This window comes from Fonsecaea pedrosoi (genome assembly GCF_000835455.1).
Source record: "Fonsecaea pedrosoi CBS 271.37 unplaced genomic scaffold supercont1.4, whole genome shotgun sequence".
Taxonomy (NCBI): domain Eukaryota; kingdom Fungi; phylum Ascomycota; class Eurotiomycetes; order Chaetothyriales; family Herpotrichiellaceae; genus Fonsecaea; species Fonsecaea pedrosoi.
The window spans coordinates 408,189-435,625 of record NW_013550612.1 but is presented as its reverse complement, the minus strand read 5'-3'; the positions used below and the strand labels follow the sequence as shown (position 1 = coordinate 435,625).

Genomic DNA, 27,437 nt, shown 5'->3' with positions numbered 1-27,437 from the left:
GCAAGATGCAGCATGATTCCACTTTGGGAATAGTCGCTTGGCAACCAATCGGAGCCTTGCCGCCGCCGCCTCCGACTCTTCCGAATAAAAATCCTCCCTGCCCATTTCCACTGCGACATACTTGTACGGAGTACTGGATTTACCTCGTAGTGCTCTTATTGGTGTGGCCGGAGCTCGTATAATAGCCAGCGTGGAAGCATATCATGGCAAAGGAAAAGAAATAACAGTGGAATTTGATCCGATATGTCTCATGGTTGACATTTCGAAAAGCTCACACTTCTATCTTTTTTTTTCCAAGTACATGGAGAGAATGGGAATGCACCGGTTCATAGCCAGCTGTACGTGAGTTCCACCATACGTTCCAGTCCTTGACATCTTTTTCCGTGCTGAATTCTGGTAGTCGACGTGATCTCCGGTGTGATCCCTGTTGGTTCATACCTCCCTTTGCTAGGATCACTTGATGATATCCGACCAAAAACACATGCTCTCCGTTGATGCTTTTTTGCCCAGCAAAAGAACTGGAACAGAAAGAGAAAACAATACAGATTGCGTGATTCCATCATGGTCTTAAACTCCTCCCAGACTACACCACGAGTGCTCAGTGCCTTGGAATATCACTTCACTTTTCACCGTCATGCAAATTCGTTGTCCTCAGGTATCTTCAGTTGTGGGTAATGTATCATTGAGTGACTGTTTAATCCTGTCAGCGATGGCCTGAACTCCGTCTTTGCATGAAACTCACCGACGCCTAAGCATCATCGACCAGATAGTCACTAGCGTTCCAGAAGATATCATCGTTTGCCGTGCTGTTCATCATGTCCTCCTCGTTGATCACATCGCCGGTATTACCATGTCCGAAGCCGGTATGCGGGGTCAAGAACTCGTTGTCAGACATCGATGGAAGAGTCGTGAACATCATGCCAGCAGCAATCGAATTGTTGCGGGATGAATCCGTGGACGAACCGTACATGCTCACGCTCTGGAACTGCGATGCTGGATACGCTTGTGGCACTGGGTTCAAAAACGTGGCACCGGAATATCCGAGCCCAGGAACCGAGTATGGGTTATGGATGAGGCCGACACCAATGTGACCATGATGACCGTATGTTCCGGCATTCGAGGTATTGAGGTGGGTGAAAGGAGCCTGTTTCGCAGTCAGCGTAGGTATCTATCAAGACTAAGATGCTAACTTACCGTAGTGGTGGAGATGATCTGGCCATATGGGAGACCAGCCACATTCTGCTGACCAAGAATGTGAGAGTCTACTTGCTGACCACCGAGGATGATGGTTGACGCTTCGCTAGACGCTTCATCCGTGTCATCACTGCCACCATCGTCTTCATCAACGTCAATACTACCATAGCTGCCTTCAGCCTCTTCGTATAAATATTCCGGGACTTCCTCGTCAACACCAGCTTCATCGTCGGAAGGTGCGGCCATGATAGCATAGTCACGCTTGATTCCACGAATGCGACGAGTAGAGCCAACGAGTTCCTCTTCCTCCTGCTTGATAGCCTTGTGGTTATCAACAATTGTTGCTTCGACCGACGAGGGGGTGGGAGATTTGGCTTCATCGAGAGCTGCGGAAGCTTCAGCAACCTTCTTCGCCTTGGTCTTGTCGTTGCGGCGCTTCTTAGGTGTAGGATACTCCTCATCGGAATCATACAGATCTGGAACAGGTTCGTTATCTTCTTCGTCACTTGACTGGTGACGACGACCTTTGGCTTTCCCTTTTCCCTTTCCTTTGGATTTCGGTTCCTTCTTCACCGGCACATCTTTCTCTTTGGGAGCCTCCTTCTTACGAGCACGCTTGGCTTTGTCATAGATGGATCCCTTCTCTTCACCTTCGTCTTGGTCGTCCGCGTCCACCGCGGGAAACATTGGAGGGATTACCTCGAGCTTGACCTTGTTGCCTGCGTTGGTGTAGATCTTTGATAGTTCTTTTGTGACCATCCCACGCTTCACAGCTGGTGGCACAGGAATACCATGATGGGCCATGAGGTTTCGAAGCTTTGCAAGGTGTTGAACGATGGAGCCTTCAGTGAAGGTGGGACCCATGAGAGTCGCAACACGACTCCCTATGATTCCGGTCAGTGGAGACGAAGCTGTTGGTTTCTGTACTTACATGGAATCTTCAGGCCAGCTTCTGCACACGCATACTGAACACAAAGCAGGACTCCCTTGTCGAGATCATCTGGATGTTTGTTAGCAAGATGTATGCTGTTGGCATTTGGCAACCTCAACTAACCACTCCAACGATTGAGCACACGCTTTGCAGGGCGGTTTTTGGCAGGCATCTTGTCTTCTGCAAAGGACCAAGTGCCGTTAGTCTGTTGTTCTGTGTTGTCAGTCGAGCAAGAGAAAGAGTGTGAAGGGAGGATGTTTGTGTTATTTTGAAGAAGGGACGTGATGTCTCAGCACCGTGGTGAATCTCCAGTTTTGCAGGCTTGGTGATACCAATTTCGTCGGGTCGAGAGACTATCGCGAGGGCTTGAGACGAATCAAAACGTTGGAAGTCCGTCACTGGCACTAATTGAAAGCGGAGACGAGTGTCGAAACGGTGAATAGCAGACAATAGGATGAAGGATGGCGCAAGAGGAAGGTGGTTTTTGTGTGGGCAAATGTGCGTTGTGTTGAACAGCTGCTATTTTCTGCAATGGCACTTACCAAACAGGACACAGCTGCCGCCAACCAAGCCTTGACAGCCCTCAGATCCGTTCCGAGCACGATGACAGACGTAGAAAGGGTATGAAGAGAATATTGATGAGGCAAGAGGGTTGTGAGAGATGTGATCTGGAGGTATGGGCTCTGTCGTGGGCAGAAAGATACAGGGGGCAGAAAATGGGGGAAAGTCTTTGTCCTGAAGGGGTGTTGGTAGTGAAGACCACCAGAACAACAACGAGGTCGCCAACGCCCATCCCCTTTGCGTGTTGAGTGCGCGTGTGCTCCTCTTCGACATGACACTGATAAAGGAAACTGAATTGCTATTGCTCTCCTCTGGCCCTTCTTTCTCTTGATAACCTTCTTCAAGGCTGGAAACCCCCGCGAAAGAGGTGCTTCACCCTCCCATAAGTTCGGATGGTGTTTGAAAAGGCACGATGTCGACCGCCCAGTTCATGTCCACCTGCTGACTGAGAAACAGGAAATCGCCCTCTTCATACTATCTGACACCGTCAGTTGCCTCTGCTTCGCTGCGCTTCACCTCGTTGCGTCTTCGGAGCTGGATACCTCTTAACTGGTCAGTCCACCAGGACAACACTGCCTTTCGACTTCGACACAACGTCTTCTTCTCGGTGTCGTCCCGCCGGCTTTGGAACCGGCACAACTTCCTGTGGCTGGGGTGGAAGTCTTACCGGCACTGCTTCGACTGGAAAAGGAGGCTGAGTGATCTGACTTTTTGGGTTGAGATAGTCTTGGTTGCTGTATATCTCGAAGCCATTGATGGAACCGCCACTTCCCTCGCTTGTGAATGGCCAAGCCTCCCTGAACGCAGGCGGAAAAGGAGGATAGCTAGGTACATCCGGTACCAACTGGTGACCAGTGCCACATGGGACCGCCGGGAATCCAGCAAAGGGAGGTCGTTGCCGTGCCAAATATGGACCACCTTGGAGTACAGGACTGCTGGGAACAAATAGGGATGTCGGAAGAATCATCTGTGGCACACCAGTTGGACCGGAAGGGTTTGGTCGGAGAGATCGATTGAATACTTCTGCCTTTGCCGGTGTGGGTTCAGAATCATCACCTCGTGGATCCGTGATGGTCATCGTTGCTGGCCTGGAGCTTTCGTCGACTCTCTTCGACCTCCGAGAAGGGGCAGGGCTGTGTCTCTCCAGTTTCTGCTTCTTTGACGCCGAAGGCTTCTCTTCCGGATGCCTCGCCTTTTGCTTTGGCTGTGTTGGTTTCGAGACCGGGCTGGTTGCTGAAGCACTGGTAGAGCTGACTCCATTGGCCTTCGCGAGCCTCTCGTATCGTTTGGCTCTTGTGGTCCGTCAGCAGGTCAGGTACAGCCGCATCAGCACGATACACTCACGCCGCTCCTTTGCTGATCACTCCACACTCTTTGGCAACCTCCATGAAATCGACCTGTCGCTGTCAGTCATCTGGATCCTGGTGCGATAGCAAAGGACCTCACTCACCCTTCCGTGCGTGGCATGTTTGACGCAGCTCAAGAGGAACCTCAACTGGTCGTCTGGCGTGGCTCGAGACATGGAAACACCGGTGTGCGTCTGGACGAAATAAAGAGGGATCTGTTGATGAATGCTGTGGCCGGGGCTGCAAATATGAGGTGAGTTGACGAAATGCTGTCAGAGGAGTACGGTAGGAGAAACTGAGGATGTTGAAAGATGTTGTGAGAATTAAGTACATGGATCGATCTTCCATCTGCAAAAGTCTCTGTCAGCTGTTGTCTTTCTTTCCTTGTGATGTCTTTGATTGTTCAGGGAAGAATTGCTAGGATCAAACTGCTGGGTTTTGGTCCGACTGTCTCAAAGCCAAAGGAACAGCACTCACAATTGGACCTGGTAATGACAGAGGCATTGACGAGGTGACCAAGCACAAGGAAAGGCTTTGACTGAAGGGACGTGCTGCCAGACAAGACAGAGGATGGTGGAGCTTGCGGCATGTTGCTTGCTGCGGGCCAGTGTGGTGTTTGGAGAGGCAGGTCTTTGTCTCTGAGACGATCTTACGCGGACCACGTCAGGGTCGGTCCTGGGCTCGGCGCGGTTTGAAATTCTTTGATTGAACGCCTTTCCAGCGTTTGCGCTCCTCTGGACTCTTCTTGAATGCTTCTGTCAGGCGCAAAGACGCATTGCGCGCATAAGATTATCTGAATCTGTCAATCATGTCACTCTTGACAGCCTCTTACTATCAGTTTCGGCCCTAAGCACGATCATCGAAGTATGAACCTCCGGTCTTGGGAGTTTTTATCTGAAGTATCACGCTTGAACTACTTGAGATGCCCCTACTAACGATCATAGGAAGATGTGATTCGGACCAGGCAATGGGATATTCGTATTTATCATATCTGAATGCGCCCTGAAGCATCGGCACAGACATCTTAACATCGTCCTTACCACGCCAACCATTGTCCACAACATCAGCATAGTCGGAAGAACGTCGGTGTTCCGAAGGCATGTACCAGTGCCCTTTTCGCTTGCTTTCTTGTCGATGGATTGAAGGATGGGTTGTGTCACTTGCTTGTCGCTCCCCTCTTCTCTCACAGCAAGAGACAATCAGGAATGTCCGTCAACTACGTTGCCACATCAAGATGCCTGGACTAAACAGTCTCCTTTATTCTCCGCCTCTACTATGTTATGGATACTGCGCAACAACGCTCGATGCTTGAAGTTGCATCCTGGGCCGGTATCTCTGAACCACAATGCAGGGCAAATCTGGTTCAGCTCCTCTTCATTGTGCATGAGCCCAGCTAGCCAGCTCAACTGTGGATATTGAGATCGCATGCACTCCGATCTTGTTGAGATCTGGTCGGGCTGCTGTGCTACGATGCATACACAGAATACATGCAAAGAGTGGGTATTGCTGGTTGGAAATATGCGGTTGTCGCACAGCATTACAAGGAGCAACCGTCTTCCTTCCGCTTTGGAGCACGCCTCGAAGCAGCACTATCCCGAGCCTTGGAATATTCGGACTGATCTATGTAGTCTCAAACCCGTGTGGCATTTCATACTAGAGCATAATGCATATGGCGCCCTACATCGACAATGAATGCACATGACCAGGAACTGTCAAGCACGGCTGTCTGTACCATTCTCGATCTCATGTCCCTCATAGGTCGTCTGCCGCAAAAGGTCAGGTCCCCTTGCCTTTGAGGTATTGATGCACGGATCTTTCGAAGCAGCAACTTGAGTCACAAAGCCCTTACATCAAGCTCTAAACGATTGCCGTCCACGACCATTCCAAAAATGCGGGAAATTGCACAGGCAGCCACATACTTGGATAAGGCTCGCAATTCAGGGGATCAGTGGTACGCCACGGTTAGGAACAATATTTCTCCGACGGATACCTAGAGGCTGCCTTCCTGTGAAGGTGCCTTGGTTGACACAGACGGAAATCAAGCTACCAGTGCAGACCAAAGGCGGTTCCCTTGTCTCATGTCCGAAGAAAGTGATGTAATCCGTGGACGCTTTATCATCCCTGAGCGTTTTGTTTGTTTGTTGTCCGCATCCTCGGTGTTTGCTCCTCAGTGACGTCTGAATTTTACAGGGGCGGGGAGGCCGCGCCCTCGCCTGACTGTTTTCTTTTGTCGAGAACGCAGGCTGCTTTGATTGCTAAGTGCATCCGTGTTTTATTGGTGAGGCTCAGTTCCGCCTCATCGGGAATGTGCATGGAATATCGCTTCAGCCTCCTGTATCTCTTCAAGGTCCCAGGATAGAATGGTATGGAGTGGATCTGTATTCCGCTACCACCAAAATTGCAATTACAACGGGTTGCAATTATTGGGGAACTTTTGCGCAAGCTCGTAAAGGCTTGAGTGATCTATAGCTCTTCTGGATAATAGTGGAGAACCAATGTCAAATGTACGCTTACGAGGTGCTGTTCGTGCATACGGAAGTCTCAGGTATCTTGCCCACAAAAGATGTATACCTCCAATCACTGCGGACAAATGGAAAAGGTTATGGATACCGTGCAGTGGTAGGAGTGGCAGAGAAGATAAAATAATGGCAGTCGGTGGGATGGAATGTTCGGTCAAAGGACATGGTGGGTGCAGCCACTGCCATTGGCTGACGTAGTTGGTTTTCCCCGAGATTTCTGTGGTGGTGGTGAGACGTGCAAAAGCAGCTCTTTTGGTGCCTGGGACTGCGATTCCATGTTATCATCCTAACTAACATTTAATTCTTGCCAATCCACGGAAAAAAACACTTCCTCGAATGCTTCGAGAGCTTTAAAAAACACATCATAAGCATGCTTCCTCCGCCTAGATGACCTCCGGGCCAATGCGCAAGCTTCCCACTACCATCACCACCACCACCAAGTGCGCCGCTCCAGCAGCATCGAGATGGGCTTCCATTTGTCCCAACCAAGCCCAGTTTCTTCGCAGGCACAGGTCAACGACCGCTTCTGGTGGCGGGTCTCTGCGCCAGGTGCTCCCCAAAAGACATCTAGCACAGGTTAGGCCTGAGCCCATATCCGAAGTCTGGTTCACATCCGCTTCTCCCAGATTTGGCCCAGACGACGACTTGCTTGGGTCTCCTGCGCCTGGCAACAGCAATGACCACAAGCCGCCGGATGAACGCTTGATTAGGTTGGGAAAGAGTATGTTTTTGCCCATGACATCTACCCTGGCAGAACACTGTGGAGTGCTAACGTGGCCGTCATAGCATTGCGAATATTGTCGCCTCTCCTCCCGGACATCCTTACCAAACCACTCCCGCCCGAGATCCTGTCTCCCCATATCTCCCTTCACCTCTTTCCCTCGACCCATCCTCATCTACCCGCCGTCAAAGGGCGCGTTGCTTACCGCGCCTCTCTTTGGACTGCCCCAGTCGCCTGGGGCTGCGTGCCTATCGTGGGCAATGTAAAGCTGAGAATCCTCTCGGAGAAGATCGTGCGGACCGGTTTCTCATACGCCACCCCTCCGCCGGAGGACGAGCAAGATCTCAGCGAAGAAAAACTGGTGGTGAGATGGAAGACGGAACCCAAGACGAACGGCCACGGCGACGGCGGTCATGAGGCCACCGCCGCATCGACCACGACCGATTCCAACATCAACCGCGGCCTGTCGAAACTGCTCGGCGGAGACACGCCCATCTTCAACCTGAACAAAGGCGACGACTTTACAGGTCTCTTCATCTTCACGTTCGACTCCAAGGGCAGGATAGCGAGCCACACGATCGAGCACGCCGAGCAGAGCAACGGCTTCGATAAGACGAGCAAGGTCGTCACCCTAACGGACTGGTTGTTGGGCAAGGCGAAATGGGGGCGGAACAAGGAGGACGAGCTCATTCCCGGGTTGGCCATGAGGGTGTGCCGGGACGAATGGAATCTCCGGCGGGGACTGCCTCCAAACTCCTGAAAAAGGGCCAACCACTCTCGGGCTGAAATTGTATATGGTTGTCGACAAGGGTCGGCCGTCCAACATAGGCGCGCACCACGAGCTCACGGATTTTTTACCAGAGCCTCAATCTTTCGAAGACGATGATGTTGAGGCAGCGCCTCCTCCACTGCTGTCTAGGTAGGAATGCACGACGAAGCAAGGCATGTGTTTGGAGTGGCACCTCATCGGAAGCCTTGAAACAAGACAAGTGCAGCTCAACTCTACTCATCCATATCTTGTAACAGATAAATTGTGCAATAAACAACATTACAAGAACTTCGTTATGCCCTAACCATGTCGAGGACGTGGCACTGGCAGGATCTGATGCAGATTCAGCTGGCGCACCTGATCGACATTGGTCACTTTGATCCATCCTGAGTCTATAAACCTATTAAGAGTGATATTGCTGTAAAAGCTGTTGCGCTGGCTTACGAATTTCCTGGACAGACCTCCTGTCACTTGTTAATTGTCCAGCCAGGGAGAACAAATCGTCCCAGAGGTCCTCCATCCACAACTGAAGTCAAAACGTAGACGAGTTGGGTTCAAAGAGTCGATTCAAGAGCAAGGACCTATACGTATCAAGTCAGTGAAACTGGTCCAATGACAGAAAGTTTCAGCCACAGAGGTTTCAAGGGTGCGAACTCACCAGAGCTGTCCTCGTAGGAATGTAGACTTGTGTAAAGTTCTTCCTGTTATTCCACGGCATGTCGGTCGTGAAGAATCTGGTCTCTTTTGCGTTTCTCCCGTGTCCACCGAACTCGGCGTCATCTGTATCGATGACGATCCGATAAACGCCCGGTACATCCACGCCCACTCTATAATCGGTGTAAGAGTTTGTGGGGTGGAAATTGAATATCCACAGGAGACCTGCTCTCTCAAAGACTAGTACTTTGTCGCTTTCGTTCTTCAAAGAGATGTAGGCCTGGGGACTATGGAGCCAGCCATATTTCTCTTCGGTCCACTGCATTGTACGGTCGAATTCATTTAAGAATCTATACCGAAGAAGATGGTCTTCGGTCAGATTCAACTGTCGACGAGCGTACCAGAAGGAATTGTCGTTGCCTGCTCGAGGGAAGTCGAGCCACTCAGGATGACCGAATTCGTTACCCTCGAAGTTGAGATACCCTTCGCCCCCCAAACCGTGGGTAACGAGGCGAATCATTTTATGCAGAGAGAGCGCACGATCAATGGTCGGTGTCAAAGGGGTCAAGACCGACATGTGCGTGTACATCTCTGCATCGGCAAGCCACATCATCAGAGACTTATCACCAACCAGGGCTTGGTCGTGGGATTCAGCATAGGCGATAGTCTTTTCCCCATGGCGTCGGTTGGTCAGGGTGAACGCAATGTTTCCGATGTCCCACTCATCGTCTTTCTTTTCTTTGAGCAGCTTGATGTACATATCAGGGACCGCCATGGCGAGACGGTAGTCGAATCCTATTCCGCCTAGCGAAAGTTTCAAACATAGAGCCGGCATTCCGGATACGTCTTCGGCGATGGTGATGCAGTTCGGGTATATGTCATGAAGCATTTCGTTGGCAAGCATGAGGTAGACCACAGCTTCGACGTCCACGGATGGGCCAAAATATTCGTGGTAGCCTCCGGAGAAGCCGGTGCCAATACCGTGATGAACGTACAGCATCGAAGTAACCCCGTCAAAACGGAAGCCGTCGAATTGGTATTCCTCCATCCAAAACCGCAGGTTGGATAGTAAGAATCGCATGACTTCGTGGTGACCGTAGTTGAAAAGTCGGGAATCCCACAGCTCGTGTCGGCCTTTTCCTCCTTCGTGAAAGTAAAGGTGGTCGCTGCCGTCGAACATATTGAGACCGTCCAGTACGTTCTTGCTTGCATGGGAATGTACAACATCCAAAAGCACGGTGATACCCATGCCGTGGGCAGTGTCGATAAGTTCTTTGAGATCCTCTGGCGTTCCATATCTGGAGCTTGCTGCGAAGAAGGAATTGACTTGATACCCGAAAGAAGCGTAGTAAGCATGCTCCATGATTGCCATCAGTTGGATGACATTGTATCCAAGATACTTGATCCTCGGGAGCATGTTCTTGGTGAATTCCTTGTACGTGGCAACCTTCAGCTCCGGGGAGGAAATGCCCACGTGTGCTTCGTAGATGCGAACGCTCTTGGGGTAAGGAGGGCGAGGATTCTTGAAGACATAACGCTCCTCCTTGGGAGGATTCCATAGCACGGCATCGTAGACTGGGGACACCGAGAGATCTTGGGTGACTCTGGTGATCCATGCTGGAATTCTTTCAATGCGTTCTCCTCCAGGAATGACCATGGAAATCTTCAGTTTGGTGTTATGGGCAATTCCTGGGACGCCATCTTTTGCAGGGATCCTCAATTCCCATACCCCATATTCATTCTTCTTCATTGGATGTGACTCTCTGTTCCAGTTGTTGAACTCGCCGATCAAGGAAGCTTGTTCAGCATTTGGAGCCCACTCGCGATAGATTATCGAGCCGTCCGGCTCGAATGTGAAGCCGAACTTTTCAAATCCACGACTGAACTTCTCCAGTCCACCTTCAGTTTGATTGATCTTCTTTATCCATTCCTGGGCCTTTGCAAATCGATACTTAAGATCTTCCCGAAAGGGTTCGAGCCAAGGGTCGAGTTGTATAACACCTAGTGACATGTGAGAGAGACTCGAGGGTAGCGGGGGAGGTTTTATACCTGTTCCGTCAGGGGGAGCTTCACCGCTGGCCGGTTGAGCCATGACTGAATTTGCAGAGTCCTGGTTCAATGCCATGAGGGGCAATAACAGTGGAAGGCACAACAGAAGCTAGGATAGGTTGCAATAGTCGATTAGGTCGGGTCAAGGGAATACAAGAGCAAGACGTGAAGAAATGGCAAACCCTAGAAGCCCAAAAGTATTTATCGAGCTATCCTGGACGACCGATATCTTGTTGGAGGGACTTTTGTGTCTTGAAGGGAAAAATGTTGGATGAGGTGTTTACCTGGCGCAGGCAATGAGACCACTGGGGGATTGCGGCGAAATTGTGGTTTGAGGGACTCAATAATGACATCAACCCTCAACAACTAAATTGACGTGGGGAAGGTCCCAGCCTGCAAAGTGGCCCAAGTGGTCCATACCCCTGCACCCTCGAGCCTATCAATCGCGCCCATCACTCTCTGACCCGCCACTACGGAAGGGCCGTCATCCCGACAGTTTTTCCGTTCCGAACAGTCCCTCGTTGTAACCATCCAGACTGCGACTGCGCTACTCGATACTCTCGCCCTCGAGATCGCCGCCAGTCTCCATCAGTTCGATTCTTTCACTTCCATCCACCAAGGGCTTCTGGATGACCTTCTCTTGCTCATCGTTGTCTATCTTCAGCCCAATACATTTAGCGATGAAATCGCACAACAGCTCTTCTGCCTCAAGCGCATTCCTTGTCAACGCATGATCATCGTCCTCGAAGAGCTTCAATTGTCGATGGCCCTTTTTGCCGTACGCCTCGTATAGACTCTGGGAGCAGTCCCATCTCAACGTTCGATCACCAGTACCGTGGAGCAGCAACAGTGGTCTTGGAGCCAGCTTCCTTATCCCAGCTGTGCCTGCGGTTTGGCTTGCAACGGTAGCACATCCGATGACACGTTCTACTGACGTTAGATAAAGTCTACAACAGAATGCTTGACACCTACCTCGCTCTCGCCCGCCCACGGTGAACTGCAAGGCATGATTAGTTTTTGTGGTTACTGACGGTGTTCTCATGCCGACTGATTTTCAGCTACGATATCAGCGCCCTCAAGGTAAAGGAAACTCACGACTGGAGCGCCTCCAAATGACCAGCCAACCAAAACGAATCTGCGAATAGAATACTGCTCCTCAAGATGATCCATTGCCGCACTTACGTCTTCCACGCACGGAGTGTCATGGGCCGGATAGCGATAATCGAGTCGAAGTACAGGTATACCCTGTCGAAGACTGGCAAGTTTGTCTCCCACGGAGATATACATTGAAGAAGGACCAACGACGCCTCCGCCTGCCCCAGAAAGCAATATCGCACCCGCCGGCACTTTGTCCTTGTTATCTGTATACCCTGCTGGAAGGTGAAGAAATCCACGCACACTTTTTCCTCCCACAGCTATTGAAAGACATTGCGTCGTACAGAGGGACTTCTGTGCCTGTTTGAGCCTTCTTGACTTGGTTGCATGCTCGAGTAGATTCGTCCCTGTCGAAGTCATTTTGAGTTACGATGGTGTATGTCGGCTTGACTCCTATGCGTATGCTCTTTGCCTTTGAGATGGAGAGGAAATCATTCAGACACAGTTGTGTTTTGATTCACAGCCTTACCGCGGCACATTTCCCTGGTAATATTGGTGCCTTGAGTAGGAAACGTCATGTGGCACACAGATTCCAACCAGTAGATTCGTAGAATTGCATTCCCGACAACATGGGGATATTCTGCAGACAATTGACGTAAATTCCTTCTGCAGTTTGACTGATGCATATGCTCCTTCCCACCCACTCATTCATGGATACTGTGGCTCGTGCTCGGTGCGAAGCAATATTATGCATCGAGTTGAGCAGTGAGAAGGTAACAATATCGGCAAAACTTCGGCACTTATCGCAACTTTCTGTGGCGATTTCAACATGAGGGGAGCGCAGTCACAGAGCTTCGACTTGCTATCGCATCTCCGAATAGTTGGGTTGACTCATACCACCTCTTGCCATCATTTCTCGGAACCAAGACTTCTGCATGCAAACGAGAGGTAGATATTCTGTATTCTCGGGCGCTGGCACTTGAAGCCCGTCCTCAAACAGCACCAATGCGTTCAATACTACCTCTCCCGACCTTCCTTTGCCCTGCACTTGATCGCACCTGGGTTGCATCAACCACCACGTTACCACGGCGGCTCCGTTCATCATATATTGCCTTGAGCAAGCGGCGGCTTTCGACCCGATCGCCGAGGCTGTCCTCGTCGCAATTTCACCGTTCCGATTTTGTCAATCAACCTTTCACCGGAACGTATGAGCCAGGGTTGCCTACGACTGGCCCATTAGGCGGAGCTTCGATTTATGGCTCTCGCCTGACTCCCAAAGCTCTGAAACAGCACCTTGATCAGTTTGTCGTCGGTCAAGAGAGGGCTAAGAAGGTGCTGAGCGTGGCCGTCTTTAACCACTATCAGAGAATACAAGAGTTGCAGAGACGTGAAGAGGAGGAGGAAGAGCTGCTTGCACAGAGGGAAAGGAGAGAGCGACATCCTGTCGAAAATGAGTTTCCCGGCCAGCAATCCACCGTCCGTATGGGCGGGCCGTCTGCTTCACTTAACCAGCGGACAGGTAGCTCGCTCTTGGTAGACACAAGTCCTCTGACCCTGGAGAAGTCAAACATCTTGCTTCTTGGTCCCAGTGGGGTGGGAAAGACATTGATGGCAAAGACTCTTGCCAGGGTTCTCTCTGTTCCCTTTTCAATGTCAGATTGCACACCCTTCACCCAAGCTGGATACATTGGCGAGGACGCCGAGGTCTGCGTGCACCGGCTGTTGGCCGCCGCCAACTATGACGTTGAAAGGGCTGAACGAGGCATTATATGCCTGGATGAAGTCGACAAAATAGCAACAGCGAAGGTCAGCCATGGGAAAGACGTGTCGGGCGAAGGTGTCCAACAAGCACTTCTGAAGATCATCGAAGGGACTACCATTCAAATTCAGGCAAAACCTGAGAGGAATGCTCCTCGGGCAGGTGGTCAGTCGCAGACGTACCCGACTAACAGTCCTTTGGGCGCCGGGTTCTCCTCTGGATCATCAGGCGCTTCGGCTGCTCCAGCGAAAGGCGAGGTCTATAACGTACGAACGGATAATATCCTCTTCATCTTCAGTGGTGCATTCATCGGACTTCAAAAACACGTTATGGACCGCTTGACGAAAGGAAGCATTGGATTCGGGGCCAGTGTACGATCTAGCTCGAATCTGGTCTCCTACAGCCGTGATCAGAAATCTACCACAATTACTCCTGTCCCCATCTTACCGGGATCTCAAGAAGAGGCTCTTTACAAGAAACATCTGCCCTTCTTCACCCCGGCACCAGCGCCAGAGCAGACAAATATGGATGGCTCTCCTCCAGAACCAAACTACTTCAACCCGCTCGACCTAGTCACCCCAGCCGATCTGCAGTCCTACGGCTTCATCCCCGAGCTTATTGGTCGTATACCGACTACTACTGCTTTATCCGCCCTCACCCATTCTATGTTGCTGCGAATCCTTACAGAACCCCGCAATTCGCTAGTGGCACAATATATCACGCTGTTCTCACTCTCTGGCATCGAACTCCGCTTTACCACCCCGGCTCTTCACGTGGTTGCTTCGAACGCCTTGGCGATGGGTACAGGAGCTCGAGCTCTACGAACGGAGATGGAGACCATCCTCGGCGATGCTATGTTCGAAGCACCCGGAAGTAGCGTCAAATATGTTTTGGTGACTGAACGTGTAGCAAAGAGGGAAGAAGGAGCCATCTACTTTGGGAGAGGTCAAGGTGGCAAATTCCATGCTCTTATCGCCCAGGAGGAGGGCGACTGGGAAGACAAGCAGAAAAAGAAAGACCCTGGCCGGAAAGGCGAGTCTGTGTCCGCCAGCTTCGAGGATTGGAGAACGAAGACAACAGTAGCTGCTGGAAGCGGCGGCTGAGATCCGCCACACTTGACAGCCTTGATGAGATCATGACTGATGACGACTGACGAGCATCGAATCAGTTACGATGATTGAGCAATTTATTTGAGATTTCCAGGATTTGTCCGTAAATCGACTTGCCTGGACCACGAACATGAGAATTAGACGACTGAAGCCGAGTTGTATCCTGTTGAGTGCCAGACATCTTCCTTCGGCAGCCTTGCCTTTCTTGCCATCCAGCCAAGATTGTACCTCACCTTTGGGCCGGACACTTCACACACCTCCTTATCCACGTCGCCAAGGAGTCGACCTCAATCTAAGCGGGTCCTTTCAATCCAACATACAGGAATATATTTTTCTATTGCGAAATATCTGTCGCCTTTGGGCAGTGCGACACCGTGACCACCTACGGACAAGAGCTGATTACAGCCACAAAAGTGGACTCACCCAGCGACTGCGGAGTCTTGCTGGCTGCATGGTTGTATGACCATGTGGTGACGGCGTTACGACCATGAGGCATAGGGTAAAAATCCGAAAACCCCCTAGCGGGCTGTCTGCTAACTCCCGGGATCTAATCCGCAGGGAGGCACGGAATTTTTGCTCCCCTGGGGTTCAATTCTGGCTGTGGACGTGAGATTTTTCTCCTGGTCGGATTTTTTTGGGCTGTTTTCAATTATCACGTTCCCTTTGTGGGGTGTGGCAGAAGGTGTGGCAGAAACTGGTGTCATACTGTGGACCAAGGACATCACGGCGCATCGCTGGGACGACAGACTCACGAGCAGGTGGAACGAATCGAATTGACAAGGTTTACTCGTGAGTTTTCTAGCTTTACAAGACAGTGGCTTGACATTGAGAATACCTTACGCCAGTATCGTGAGAGCAGGACAGCTTTCTCTTAGGAGTCGAGGTCATTCGTGTGGAAAGGGGTAGTGGACACTAGCTAGCATTTTGAGGATTGGATCATTGTGTCGGCCTAAGACACGATGCTCAGACTCACAACAAGGGTTTCCTTCTTCAACGGGGGACGACTTCCCTTGAAAATGCTCCTCGACAGGCTGAAAGGAATACGGGAGAGAGCCAGCCACCTGTCTCTAGTCTGAAGAGATACCCGAGGCATGGATACGACCGACTTACTAAAAATAGGCCAATGCCCATTGTCTGTGGTGTGGTCGTCTGACCACCGACGAACACCACTGAGGTACCAAAGGCATACAATACATGCACATACACATCGTCCAGCATTTACCGAATTTGGCATGACTGCTTGTTGATGTATTGGGGGGAAGGATGTCAGAGCCTGGTACTAGATCTCTTTCGTCTTGAATCCACAATAACACAGAAATGCCGACATAGCCAGTTTCTAGTGTGTATATAGGTATATGAGGAAGGGGTATACAGCTTTACGGAACATGATGTTTCGTTGTTACCCGTCCAAGGGATTCTTCGCGAACCACTCGTGCTTCAGGACGTACTGGGTCGACATTCGATTCTCGGGCAAGTAACACATCATCCTGGACAGCAGATCGGCCAGCCTCTTGATATCGTCCTGGGTAAATTCCGCCTTCCTCTCGGGGGTACTTCTGTTGCCGAAGTAAACCTCACCAAGCCAGCTTGAGAGAGAACCCCCCTCTATCTCATCGCGACACTCACCCACAACTACCTGCGCCTGCGACCTCCATTGCTCCGGCACGTCTCCAAACATCGCGATCCACTCTAGAACCAGGGGTGCCTTTCTCGGCATGAAATTGTCGAACGACGACTGTCCCGTGACGAGTTCGAAGATGGTGCATCCCAGAGACCAGATGTCTATGCGCAGGTCCCACGTCGTGTCGAGCAGTGTCTCTGGAGCTCGGAAAACCAAGGGTGTCCGGACTTTTGCGAGTGGCTGCTGGTCGGTGTGGAGGAATGCTTGCTCGAAATCGATGAAGCGTGTGTGGATAGGGCCGTCGATGGAGGGGAGAGGAAATGTAGCTGCTGGCTCGACGATGTGTCGTGGGACGCTCTTGGTAAGCTGGTGACCGGGCAGAGCAGTGATATCTGCCTGGACTGGCGGGTTGAGGTGTTTTAGTGAGGCCGGGTTGGAGAATTGTCCCTCCCCGTGCGAAACCAAGGTGTTGCTGGTATAGAGATCTGGGAACATTCTTAGAATATTACTCCTGCGAAGAGAACTCCCAGAAGTTGGGGGGAATATCACTCACCACCATGTGCAATACCATTCGAGCGCAGGCAGTCCAATGCAAGGGTGATTTGTTTTGACACCTGCCAGGCCAGACGCCCAGGCAGCCTCACGCCGTTACCAGATCGAGCAGCAAGCGTGGGAGCACTGACACCATCGACATCGAATACGAGACACTGATGTCTTCCGTTCGGACTCTCGTGGAAGAAGTGGTCTGTCAGCTTGCGCAAATGGCGGCGGCCCTGCTCGTTCTCTTCCGGAAGCGAAGCAAGTCGTTTGAGGATTGGAACTTCATTGTTACCCGCCGCACTGATCTCTGAGACGACGACTTTCAGCGCGGCGAGCCGGCAGAACACCGAGTCGTAAGCCAGCCAGACGGTCGCGTACCCGCCCCATCCGAGCTTCTGGACGACGCAATACCTCCTCGAGCAAAACGTGTCGCCGACATTGACCGGGCGATAGCCGCCAGGTCGGTATCTCTCGAGAGACTCGGACTCGATCTCGCAATGGTAGACGCCTGGGCCACCGTTCGACAAGGCCCGGTGGGTGGAGAGATTCAACCCCCTTGTCGAAACACGTTCGTACGAGAAACGTGTAGGAGGATTCGGTGACGCGTGAAATGACACAAGGCATTCATTTGAAGGATGGGAGTCCGAGTAGGAGCGCACCAAGGACTGTGTTGTAGTGGCACAATCAACAATCAGTGGACATGTTCCCGCGCGACAGGACTGAGGCAGGGATTTCCGCCACAGACATTCTCTGCGTTTGTCCCATTTCTGGACCTGCTGCCTATCGTCGCCAGGCACTTATTTGCTCAGAACATTCGAAAAAGTCCACTTATAACACGCCAACATGCCCTGTGTAGGGGTGACCAGTGCGGCACCGAGGGTTCGTAGAGGGACCAAGGCACACGGGAGGGCCGCTCTGGCCGCCTAAGCCGAAGACGGATGTTCCGCTAGTGACGTGATGTTCGTAATTACAGATCAAGCTCCGGCCCCCACTCTTTGTATAGTGAGACACATAAGGATAGAAGGAGATATATGTGCCCTCTTTATATATCTTTACATACATACAACCTCCCTCTACCTCACCTCCCTTCAACCTTTGCCAGATTCTATTACCAAAAGCCAAAAAATAAGACCTTTTTCGAATACCAAAAGTCCGCCAACAATGTCTACGCCACGCGTGCTCATCCTCGGCGGGCACGGCAAAGTCTCTCTCTTCCTCCAACCCCTCCTCCTCGCCAAGAAATGGTCCGTCACCAGCGTGGTCCGCAACCCGGCGCACGAGGTCGAGATCCTGGCGCTCGGCAAGGACAAGCCCGGCAAGATCGAGGTGTTGGTGGACAGTCTCGACGACGTCAAGGAGGTTAGTGATGCGCAGCGCGTGTTGGACAAGGTCAAGCCGGATATCGTCGTGTGGAGTGCTGGTAAAGTTCATCCCTCATCTCATATTGTCTTTCAAAACAAACTCCTGCTTAAAGTCGGACTGTGCTGTTGACCCCCATGGGGGCGAGTATGTTGTGTATTGACGACGGAGTGCATTGACTAGGCGCCGGCGGCAAGGGCGGACCGGAAAGGACAAAGGCCGTTGACATGGTCGCCGCAAAGTGCTACATCTCAGCATCGCTGGCCATGCCGGGCGTCAAGAAGTTCCTGATGGTGTCATACCACGCGGTATGTTGCTTTTTCCAGTTCACGTCCTAGCAAACCAACCCCTCGCAGACTCTTCCACTAATAATTCCCGCATTGCAGTCTCGCAAGGGTTATCCGCCATGGTGGACCGAGGAAGACCGGAAAGCCGCGGACAACATCAACCAAAACGTCCTACCGCACTACTTCCAGGCAAAAGTAGAGGCGGACGAGCACCTCGAAGCCCTCGCGAAGAAGAGACGGGACGGCGGCGACCAAGAGTTTCAAGCCATCAACTTGAGACCAGGCACTTTGACGGACAGGCCAGGCACGGGCAAGGTGACGCTAGGCAAGACGTCGATAACTGGGAGTAAGTACTACACGTTTCTCTGTTTCTTCATTCCTCCTGTTTTCGCTGACGCGTCACCACCAAAACTCTCAGATGTACCGCGCGAGGATGTCGCCAAGGTGGCCGCGGCGCTGTTGGATCGGAACGATACGCGAGGCTGGTTTGATCTGCTGGAGGGCGACGTCCCCATCGAAGAAGCAATCGACAGCCTCGTCAAGAGCGGGCACAACGGTCTGGAAGGAGAAGACATGCAACGGATTTGGGCCAGAGATACATCTCTATAAAGGAATCTCAAAATCAGGCAAACCCCATGTAATCGACAAAGTATTTGAAATAATTTCACCCTACCAGTTTGACAAAAAGCCCTTGTCAATTCCTAACATGTTCTGATATAGCTGGTGAAAGACAGCATTCGTCAACAAGGCTGTCCGGATTATGTATGGCCCACACGAGGCTGTCATGCCTGCTGCTTCCCCGCTCACGGGATCAGCTTCATGTTGCGTCACGATAATCCATCTCCAAATCTTACAAATGATGGGGACGGAAAGACAACTCGATAAGTCAAACGTAAAGACATTCTCCTTGGAACTCGTCGCCTTGTTAGAAGAAGATCCTTTTTGGCTCAGAAAGCACATCGGAATCATGGGTTCAGTCTCACATCCCGACGCAGATATCTACCCAGAGGCAACAGGCGCTGCAGCCAAGATTGTCGCGGCGCATCAAAAGGACGAGCCCATCACTTTGTACTCGGGATGGTTTTGTCCCTTTGTGCAAAGAGCATGGATCACTCTTGAGGAGAAGCAGATTCCGTACAAGTATGTCGAGATCAATCCATATCGGAAGGAACCAAGGTGTGTGTCACATCACTGCATGTCGCTGGAACGCGTTGTGCCAATTGAAGACAGTTTTCTGAAGCTCAACCCGCGAGGTTTGGTCCCTACATTGGGATGCCCTCAAGAGGATGGGTCAACCAAGCCATTGATCGAGTCCAATATCATCTGCGAGTAAGTCATGATAGCCACCTGGCTGAACAGGCTGCTCTCAGCTGACACCATCAGATATCTGGAAGACATGTATCCAAACCAGACACCTTTGTGGCCCCGTGACCCCTACAAAAAAGCTGTCATGAAAGTCTGGGTGGATCACATCACGACCCGGATCCTACCTGCATACCACAGGTATTTATTGATGCACCCCAGTCTGAAATCGACATCTCACAGCAGTATAGGGTCCTGCAACACACAGAGAAAAGCCCGTATCCCTTGGAGAAAGCACGCACCGAGCTTCTGAACGCCCTGAAGACATGGATTTCCAACGCTGATCCTGAAGGTCCATATTTTATGGGCAAAGACTTCACTTTCGGCGACGTAGCACTCGCACCTTGGGCCGTCAGGATGTGGGTGCTCGACCACTTCAAGGGTGGCGTGGGCATTCCCCCTCCAGGTCAGGGCGGAGAGGACGAGCAACTGTGGAATCGATGGCGGAAATGGTTTGATGTCGTATCGTCGAGAAAATCAGTGACCGAGACCATGAGTGACAAGGAGCACTACCTGCCTATATATCAGCGTTATGCCGAAGACCGGGCGATGAGTGAAATGGCCAAAGCGATTAGAGAAGGAAGAGGGGTGCCATGAAATGATCGAGCAGAGGAATGCATATCGATGGGACCGGAATACTTGTCGTACCACCTGAACATCATTTCTGGCGCGGAGTGGCAGGAGTAGAAGTACAAAGACTTGGTTGTCGAGAGCCATAATCCCCAATAGTCAGGTGCTCGGAATGCACGAAGTGTCACGACACCTACAAACACAGAGGTACCGAGTACGTTACAAGGAGTCAGCCCTATCAGCACCTCCGTCAAACCTCGACGCCAAGTCAAAATGTTTCCGTCGCAGTCGGTATAAAGGATCAACAATATATATCGCCCCATATCAAACAAGCTAGGAAATACCAAGTCAGCACCTCAGGTGGAACAACGTGCATCTGGAGCTATACCTCGTTGATCCTCACGTATATCTTTTTCCTTTGTCAAATAAAAGACTGAGAATGTCATGTCTGATATGTACACTTTTTCCAGCTAGAACATCGCCTGTTTCTGAGGTCATGCTCGAGGCTACTCGGAAAGGGCAAGGAATAGATGGAAGGACAAGTAAAGAACCCCCCAAGTCGAGTCTCAATCTCAATGGGCTCACCCTAGTTGCTGAGCTGAGTGGGCTCCCCCACAGTGGCGAGCTGTGCGATGTGAACTCCCCTGCCCTGGATTGGATAAGCGGTATTGATGTTGCGTATGAAGGCTGTAAGCAGGCTATCTTCCCTGGCAATCTCTTGAATGCATTGGACGCCACTTGCGCCATTGCCGAGCACAGCAACGCGTTTCCCTTTCAAGTCCAGATCTCCTGGGTATTCGGCAGAGTGTACCAAGAGACCTGTGTAGTGCTCAAGTCCCCGGAAATCTGGGTAGTGCTTTTGGAAAGCGAACCCAACACAGGGAAAAAATACTTGCAGACGTAGTTAGGACCATCCTGGGTGAAGATGTTCCATTCACCATCTTCCCAGGCAGCACCTTGGACAAGCGTATTGAAGGTTGTGTCCTTTCTAGGTCGAGGACTCTCGCGACGTGAACAAAATATGCCCTCAGCTCATGATGATCCGGGTCACGGCATGACCAGTTCCATGTCTCGTGGATTTCGGGGATGTTGGGTTGATATGTCGGCATTTCAGAGTCAACTCTCGCCCCAGGGTAGCGGTTCCAGTGCCACACACCACCATACCCGCTCCCTTTCTCGATAAGCTTGACAGACAGGCCTAACTTTCGGATCATGTGTAGAGCGTAGACGCCCGAAAATCCGGCGCCAACGATAAGAACATCCGTGCGGATGGTGTCTGGGGCGGTTGAACCCATGTCTGACATGGCTCGGAAACCGGTTCATGTCACGGAATCTCAACCTTTTTCACGGATCGCTTTCGTGTACTACAAGTTTCCATCCCAGTGGATATGACGGAATCTCATCTGTTTCACTGACGACTTTCACGTACCACAAGATTCACCCCTACCGCTCGTCTCACCTGAACAGCACGATTTACCTGGCGATTCGAAAAGTCCCATAATGGCAGTACCACAACAATTCAAGTGCTACATTGGCGAAGAGCGTCTCGCAAAGCTCCAAAAGAGACTGGAACTTACCGAGCTTCCCAGTGAATTGGAGGGAGTAGAGCCATGGACACGAGGGACGCCATTGTCGGAGATCCATCGTCTGCATGAATATTGGATGCGTGGTTTCGACTGGCGCAAAGCTGGGAGAGATATCAACCTATATCCGCAATTCATTAGTGAGATAGAGGTTGAAGGGTTCGGTGCCCAGTCGGTCCATTTCATGCATGTCAAGAGCAACAACGAGCACGCCATCCCTTTGTTATTCGTCCATGGATGGCGTGGGAGCTTCCACGAGGCTTCGAAGATTGTTCCTCTCCTGACGGTGGTCTCGAACGACTTCCCCTCCTTTCATGTGGTGGCGCCCAGCCTGCCTTCATTCGGTTTCTCCGGCTCGGTCCAAAAGGTATGTTCCCTCCCTCACATTGAGCCAAGCGAGGACAACATGTCAATAAAACTCTTAAAGAAAGGATTCCACAGCGGGAAGCATGCAGAAGCACTACATAAACTAATGCTGTCTCTGGGATACACCCAATACGGTGAGAGTCATTTACCCCTGACCATACCTATGCTGCTTTTCGAACTGGCGGAGCTGATAGCTATTCTGTGTATGCAGTGACTCAGGGAGGTGATGTGGGCCACTCGGTAACGCGAATGATAGCGTACAGTTATCCCGAACACTGCAAAGCTCACCATCTGAACATGGTTGTCGCCTCTCAACCGAGCGAGGATCAGTTTCCGCAACTGGTGGAGAAGATCAAAAAAACATCAATTTCGGAGCAGGAGCAGATGGGCCTCGATCGCTCTCAGAAGTTCTTCAGCGAAGGAATGGCTTACGCTCTGATGCATGCGCAGCGCCCCCAGACTATAGCTTACAGCATGGTCGATAGCCCTATCGGCCTTCTTGCATGGATCTACGAGAAACTACATGCTTGGACGGACGCATATCCCTGGACCGATGACGAGATTTTGACGTGGGTTTGCACTTATTATTTCTCGACCGCTGGACCTCATGCACCCGCGCAATGGTATCACGAAAACTACTACTCCGAGTGCGTAAGTACCGTGACAAAGTACATCGATGTCAAGCTCGGTGTATCCAGGTTCCCACTTGAGATCGTGCAGATGCCGCGGCTGTGGGCGCACACATTGGGCCCGATAGTGTTTGAGCGGAATTATGACGCCGGTGGTCATTTTGCGGCTTGGGAAAGGCCACAGGCTTTGGTCGACGACTTGAGGGAGATGTTCGGAAAGAACGGAGGAGCCTTTGGATGCGTGGTTGGCAAGAGTGGATACAAGACAGGATGAGGCCCAATATATATAGATCTCATGCTAGCCGATATCCTTCTACCTTGACCTGGTCATTACTGTTCCTTCGAGGCAGACCGCGCACACAGCCCCGTATCCTGTAATGGTGCAACTACCGAATCGACCCTCAATTCTCACAGATGGTGAAGCCCCTCGTAACTGTCAGCAAGTCTGTTCACAGGGAATATCACGCAGTGCAACGGACCCGTCCACAACCAGATTCTGGCCGATTACCAGGCTTCCACGCGTAGATGAAAGCATAACTACCGCATCGCCTATATCTTCAGGCACAGCGGTACGGCCCTGGCGGGCCTCGATGGCTTTCCAATTGGCCTCAGCTTCTTCGGGAGACATTCCCAGGTCAAGACCTTGGACGAGTTGGGTGGCTATGAAGCCAGGCGAGAGTGAATTAACACGGATCCCGTGCCTCCTTGCCTCTAGTGCAGCCTGGTGTTTGAATTAAAGGTCAGCCTAGTCTCGATGAGGAGGATGATCTGGACTTTATAGATCGTACTGCTTTGGTTATCCCTGCCACGGCGTGCTTCGAGGCCGTATACGGGCCCGAACCCTCAGCGGACATGATTGAATTGACAGAAGCGCAATTCACAATCGATCCGCGACATGGAGCTCGGCCAGGTTCACTGCCGCAGAGCAAGAGTCAGCATGAATCCCGCGTCATGGATGCGATGTTTCGTTGAATGCTGGTTACAATTCAACGGCTTCTTGCTTCATCATAGCCTTGATCAGTTGTGAAGTACAGATCCACACGCCAATTGTGTTGACTTCAAGCACTTTCCGCACCGTTTCGATTGAAGTGGTCCAGATGCGAAGATTGATTGGTCCCACAATACCTGCAAAGTTGCTGTAGCGGGTGTTAGTCCTCCTGTCGAGGCAAGTCGTTCATGGGTCTAAAGAGAGACGAACGCAGCATAGTCGATTCGCCCAAAGGTTGTTATTGTCTCCTCAATCGCACGAGCAACATCGTCTTCTTTGGTAACGTCGGCTTTGATGGCGATGCACTGCGCAGATGAGAGTGGTTACACATGGTCAGGGACTGGGACGATGACAGCAAATTGCAATGCGGTCTTTAAACAGTATTACTGACTCGAGCTCCGTAGGTCTCGACATTCTTGCGGCCTGCTTCGAGCAGATCATCGCTCAAAATATCGACGATAACAACCCCTCGTGCGCCATCCTTTGCGAAAGATACTGCAATCGCATTGCCCAAGCCGCGTGCGCCGCCGGTTACGAATGCAACTCCAGGAGTCAGGGGTCCAGAACGAAAAACCATCTTTCACGGGAAAGGTAGATTACCCTGCAATGATTATTCGACGGTTTCTGATACCAGCACGCCGAGGGTTGAAGCACCTTCTTAACGTGACCTCTGAGATGGCTCGTGGTATTCAATTTGCGTCCAGGATCGAAGGATACGACTGGGTTAAATTCCGAGTTTTGAATTCCGGTGCAGCAGTGCTGGGCTGGCTCGCCTTCCATGATTGCTAGAGCTTGGCCATCCTCGGGTTGTTTGCAAGTCTTCGTGAGACTGTGCCCTTATGTATTGATATGTAATTAAATTAGCGCTTGAGTTGCCACCGGTTACTGTATTACCGACACGAGAAAGTCGAGCTGCTCGTGTCGACTTCTGAGGGACGGTCCTGACTATGATGGCGAGATATCCACACTTGAAGGACCCATCCCACTACCGCTAAGGTAGGCTCCAGACTGGGGGAACAGATTCTAACATACACGGGCCGTGGCCTTGATTTTTTCTTACTTGTACGTCTGATTGGAGTCCTGGCTTTCCCGGGTCGGGGAATGCTTCCGCGGTCCCGAGTAGACAGTCGTTCCCGCTATAGTCCCGACGGTGATTATCGATTTCGGAATTGGCCGCTTCGCCCTTACAAGAGTACACCCAACGTCGAACGAGGGTGGCGGCGTGGGCGTGGTAGATTGCGCCAGAGTTGTAGGAAGTGTGGTACGTCTGACATCTCAGAGGTCGGGGCCGAGGGTCTTAGGCTTGGAATTGTTAGAGATATCTGAAGTCGTTCCCCTGATCTCCCCTTCTCCCCTTCTCCCCCTGCGTGACACGCTTTCCAGGGTAGTATGTCTGAAGCCCTCTGAGAGCAGTAGGTTTCCCAGAGGCTTGGTCGGAGGTCCTCACGACTGTGTGGCCATGCCCGGCGTCGAATATGCGACCGTGTCATTGCCCCCACCCGACGTATGGAGAGGTTTTGGTGTCGGTATTATCGAAAACCGGTGCCGATGGATCGGTAGGAAGAGAAGCGACGAGATGGAAGGTATAGTAGAAGAGGGAGTGATCTTCTCCTTAACATATCTGCGGCCGACGCTGCTCTTGTTGGCGCAAGCGATTGGTGGTTCCGCCTAACGGCAGGGTGACATCACCTCGTTACCGGATGGGGGGTTTTCCCAATCCTTGGCGCGTTTCGCGTTTCGACAGCAGCGACAGCACATTGCTTCCCATGTATGTATGTATTCCTGCTCCCACGGCCTCGCCCTCGATGCCCTTACCTTTGTCCTACGGCAAGGCCCATTGAGGTATGGCACAGGGGCTAGTAATCATCGATACCGGTTGACGCAGAGGCGTTTCATGTGCGATCGCTGAACCAAGATGCCACGCGCCCCTCGAAGAGCAGCGCATCAGGCTCGCAACAATGAAGTCACGACGACACCGACTCGCAATGCCTTGACGGCGGAAATCCCACCCTTTATGCTCGAAACACCTCCGCATGCTCCCTTCATCACGACCCCTTTGCCTCCGTCGAATAATCCAGGCAACTCCATTGTTCCAGAGACCAATCCCGCGCGCCAACACGGTCGGACCGAACCAACACCGACCGCCCATGGAGCTGGTCACATTCAGAATGATGCCGAAGAGGCACAGGCGTCGCAGAATGCCCTCGGTTCAACCGCTTCGGAAGGTGGCCATGCAGATGAGCAGTCATTGCTTGAATCTGTTCACCATGATATCGAAGATGCCCGACAACTCCAGGGTTTGCGAGATATCTCGTCCCTAGCAACGTGGACGTTGTCCTCCACAAAACCCGGCTGCGGACTGCCTCAACTGCGGAACCCGAGTCCAAATTTATTCTGGCAGAGCGACGGACCACAACCTCATACGTTAACCTTACACTTCTTCAAACTTGTTGCTATTGTCAAAATGAGAATCTATTTGGACTTTGAGCTTGACGAGTCGTACACACCTACGAAGATGAAGTTTTACGCGGGCATGTCAGAAGGCAGTTTGGTTGAGTTTGGTTCATGGGAAGTCACCGACACCGTTGATCCGGAGACGGGGGAGGCACACAGTAGCATCGAAGGTCTACGGGGCTGGATTGATGTGCCACTGAAGGGAGTTGGTGGAAGGGAACCACGCTACTATGGAAACTCGGACATGATTGCTAGTCAGGGGGAGCCCACACTTTATCCCCTCAGAGCAGACTGTCAGGAGAATCCAGGGGGGGATGTGCTGAAGGCGATGGTGGTCCAGATTCGTATTTGTGAAAACCACCAAAATGGCAAAGACACTCATGTTCGGGGATTCCAGGTGTTTGGGCGAGACTACAGCCATCATGCAGAGACGAAGGGCCATGCGAGAAGGATTAAAGGCAGCAAAGAGAAGCAGACGCTAGGAGGCGATGGCGGTGGCGAACGAGTTGCTGGGCTGTCTATGGCAGACTGGATGGGTGATCCAGAGATACGATAGATGCTGCATGACTTTGATGACTTTTGCCACGACACGGCCGTTACCGATTGAAAGCATTAATGGGCAAACTGGGACGAGCTGCTGGATCACTACTATAATCCTCACAAAACTGTTTCGAATGACGATCTGCGGACTGACTGGTACTGGGGTTGCCATCGATGAGCACAATTCATACGAAGCACACAGCGCACATTGCACACTGCACATTGCACACTTCAGGCTGCAGACCTGCGACCTTCACTCTTCTTTCTTCATTCTTCGCTCTTCACCTTTCACACACAACCGCCGAACCACATTCTCCTGCGATTTCATCTTTCTCCGTCACTGTTCAGTCTACACTCCTCATCCTCGGTCTAAACAGTCACCTAAATAGCATGCAAAATGGTCAGCCTACGTGTATCAATCCTGCTTCTAC

The 27,437-nt window shown here is 51.6% G+C and overlaps 12 protein-coding genes across 12 annotated transcripts; 6 read left to right on the top strand and 6 right to left on the bottom strand.

Moving 5' to 3' along the window:
* Window positions 1-748: 748 nt before the first annotated feature.
* Window positions 749-4,208, bottom strand: Z517_05927 (uncharacterized protein; the record flags this gene model as incomplete). Its single annotated transcript, XM_013427669.1, has 7 exons — window positions 749-1,144; window positions 1,195-2,078; window positions 2,126-2,194; window positions 2,249-2,330; window positions 3,354-3,978; window positions 4,031-4,083; window positions 4,137-4,208. 7 exons carry the CDS (start codon window positions 4,206-4,208, stop codon window positions 749-751), a joined length of 2,181 nt encoding a protein of 726 aa, XP_013283123.1.
* Window positions 4,209-6,938: 2,730 nt separating this feature from the next.
* On the top strand, window positions 6,939-8,032 carry Z517_05926 (uncharacterized protein; the record flags this gene model as incomplete). The annotated part of the gene is made up of 2 exons (XM_013427668.1): window positions 6,939-7,272; window positions 7,338-8,032. The coding sequence occupies 2 exons, from the start codon at window positions 6,939-6,941 to the stop codon at window positions 8,030-8,032; spliced, it is 1,029 nt and encodes a 342-aa protein (XP_013283122.1).
* A 649-nt stretch (window positions 8,033-8,681) lies between these two features.
* Z517_05925 (1,4-alpha-glucan-branching enzyme) lies at window positions 8,682-10,820 on the bottom strand (the record flags this gene model as incomplete). Its single annotated transcript, XM_013427667.1, has 1 exon — window positions 8,682-10,820. One exon carries the CDS (start codon window positions 10,818-10,820, stop codon window positions 8,682-8,684), a length of 2,139 nt encoding a protein of 712 aa, XP_013283121.1.
* A 471-nt stretch (window positions 10,821-11,291) lies between these two features.
* Z517_05924 (uncharacterized protein) lies at window positions 11,292-11,914 on the bottom strand (the record flags this gene model as incomplete). The annotated part of the gene is made up of 3 exons (XM_013427666.1): window positions 11,292-11,671; window positions 11,717-11,741; window positions 11,840-11,914. The coding sequence occupies 3 exons, from the start codon at window positions 11,912-11,914 to the stop codon at window positions 11,292-11,294; spliced, it is 480 nt and encodes a 159-aa protein (XP_013283120.1).
* A 930-nt stretch (window positions 11,915-12,844) lies between these two features.
* Window positions 12,845-14,701, top strand: Z517_05923 (ATP-dependent Clp protease, ATP-binding subunit ClpX; the record flags this gene model as incomplete). The annotated part of the gene is made up of 1 exon (XM_013427665.1): window positions 12,845-14,701. The coding sequence occupies one exon, from the start codon at window positions 12,845-12,847 to the stop codon at window positions 14,699-14,701; it is 1,857 nt and encodes a 618-aa protein (XP_013283119.1).
* Window positions 14,702-16,106: 1,405 nt separating this feature from the next.
* Z517_05922 (uncharacterized protein) lies at window positions 16,107-17,496 on the bottom strand (the record flags this gene model as incomplete). Its single annotated transcript, XM_013427664.1, has 3 exons — window positions 16,107-16,813; window positions 16,882-17,376; window positions 17,445-17,496. 3 exons carry the CDS (start codon window positions 17,494-17,496, stop codon window positions 16,107-16,109), a joined length of 1,254 nt encoding a protein of 417 aa, XP_013283118.1.
* Window positions 17,497-18,029: 533 nt separating this feature from the next.
* Z517_05921 (uncharacterized protein) lies at window positions 18,030-19,123 on the top strand (the record flags this gene model as incomplete). Its single annotated transcript, XM_013427663.1, has 4 exons — window positions 18,030-18,288; window positions 18,411-18,535; window positions 18,614-18,860; window positions 18,933-19,123. 4 exons carry the CDS (start codon window positions 18,030-18,032, stop codon window positions 19,121-19,123), a joined length of 822 nt encoding a protein of 273 aa, XP_013283117.1.
* A 358-nt stretch (window positions 19,124-19,481) lies between these two features.
* Window positions 19,482-20,473, top strand: Z517_05920 (uncharacterized protein; the record flags this gene model as incomplete). Its single annotated transcript, XM_013427662.1, has 3 exons — window positions 19,482-19,843; window positions 19,898-20,017; window positions 20,068-20,473. 3 exons carry the CDS (start codon window positions 19,482-19,484, stop codon window positions 20,471-20,473), a joined length of 888 nt encoding a protein of 295 aa, XP_013283116.1.
* A 559-nt stretch (window positions 20,474-21,032) lies between these two features.
* Window positions 21,033-21,750, bottom strand: Z517_05919 (uncharacterized protein; the record flags this gene model as incomplete). Its single annotated transcript, XM_013427661.1, has 2 exons — window positions 21,033-21,292; window positions 21,339-21,750. 2 exons carry the CDS (start codon window positions 21,748-21,750, stop codon window positions 21,033-21,035), a joined length of 672 nt encoding a protein of 223 aa, XP_013283115.1.
* Window positions 21,751-21,946: 196 nt separating this feature from the next.
* On the top strand, window positions 21,947-23,298 carry Z517_05918 (uncharacterized protein; the record flags this gene model as incomplete). Its single annotated transcript, XM_013427660.1, has 3 exons — window positions 21,947-22,396; window positions 22,457-22,529; window positions 22,607-23,298. The coding sequence occupies 3 exons, from the start codon at window positions 21,947-21,949 to the stop codon at window positions 23,296-23,298; spliced, it is 1,215 nt and encodes a 404-aa protein (XP_013283114.1).
* A 127-nt stretch (window positions 23,299-23,425) lies between these two features.
* Window positions 23,426-24,589, bottom strand: Z517_05917 (uncharacterized protein; the record flags this gene model as incomplete). Its single annotated transcript, XM_013427659.1, has 6 exons — window positions 23,426-23,450; window positions 23,504-23,745; window positions 23,813-23,939; window positions 24,008-24,160; window positions 24,223-24,317; window positions 24,404-24,589. The coding sequence occupies 6 exons, from the start codon at window positions 24,587-24,589 to the stop codon at window positions 23,426-23,428; spliced, it is 828 nt and encodes a 275-aa protein (XP_013283113.1).
* A 1,338-nt stretch (window positions 24,590-25,927) lies between these two features.
* Window positions 25,928-27,022, top strand: Z517_05916 (uncharacterized protein; the record flags this gene model as incomplete). Its single annotated transcript, XM_013427658.1, has 1 exon — window positions 25,928-27,022. The coding sequence occupies one exon, from the start codon at window positions 25,928-25,930 to the stop codon at window positions 27,020-27,022; it is 1,095 nt and encodes a 364-aa protein (XP_013283112.1).
* Between the last annotated feature and the right edge of the window lie 415 nt (window positions 27,023-27,437).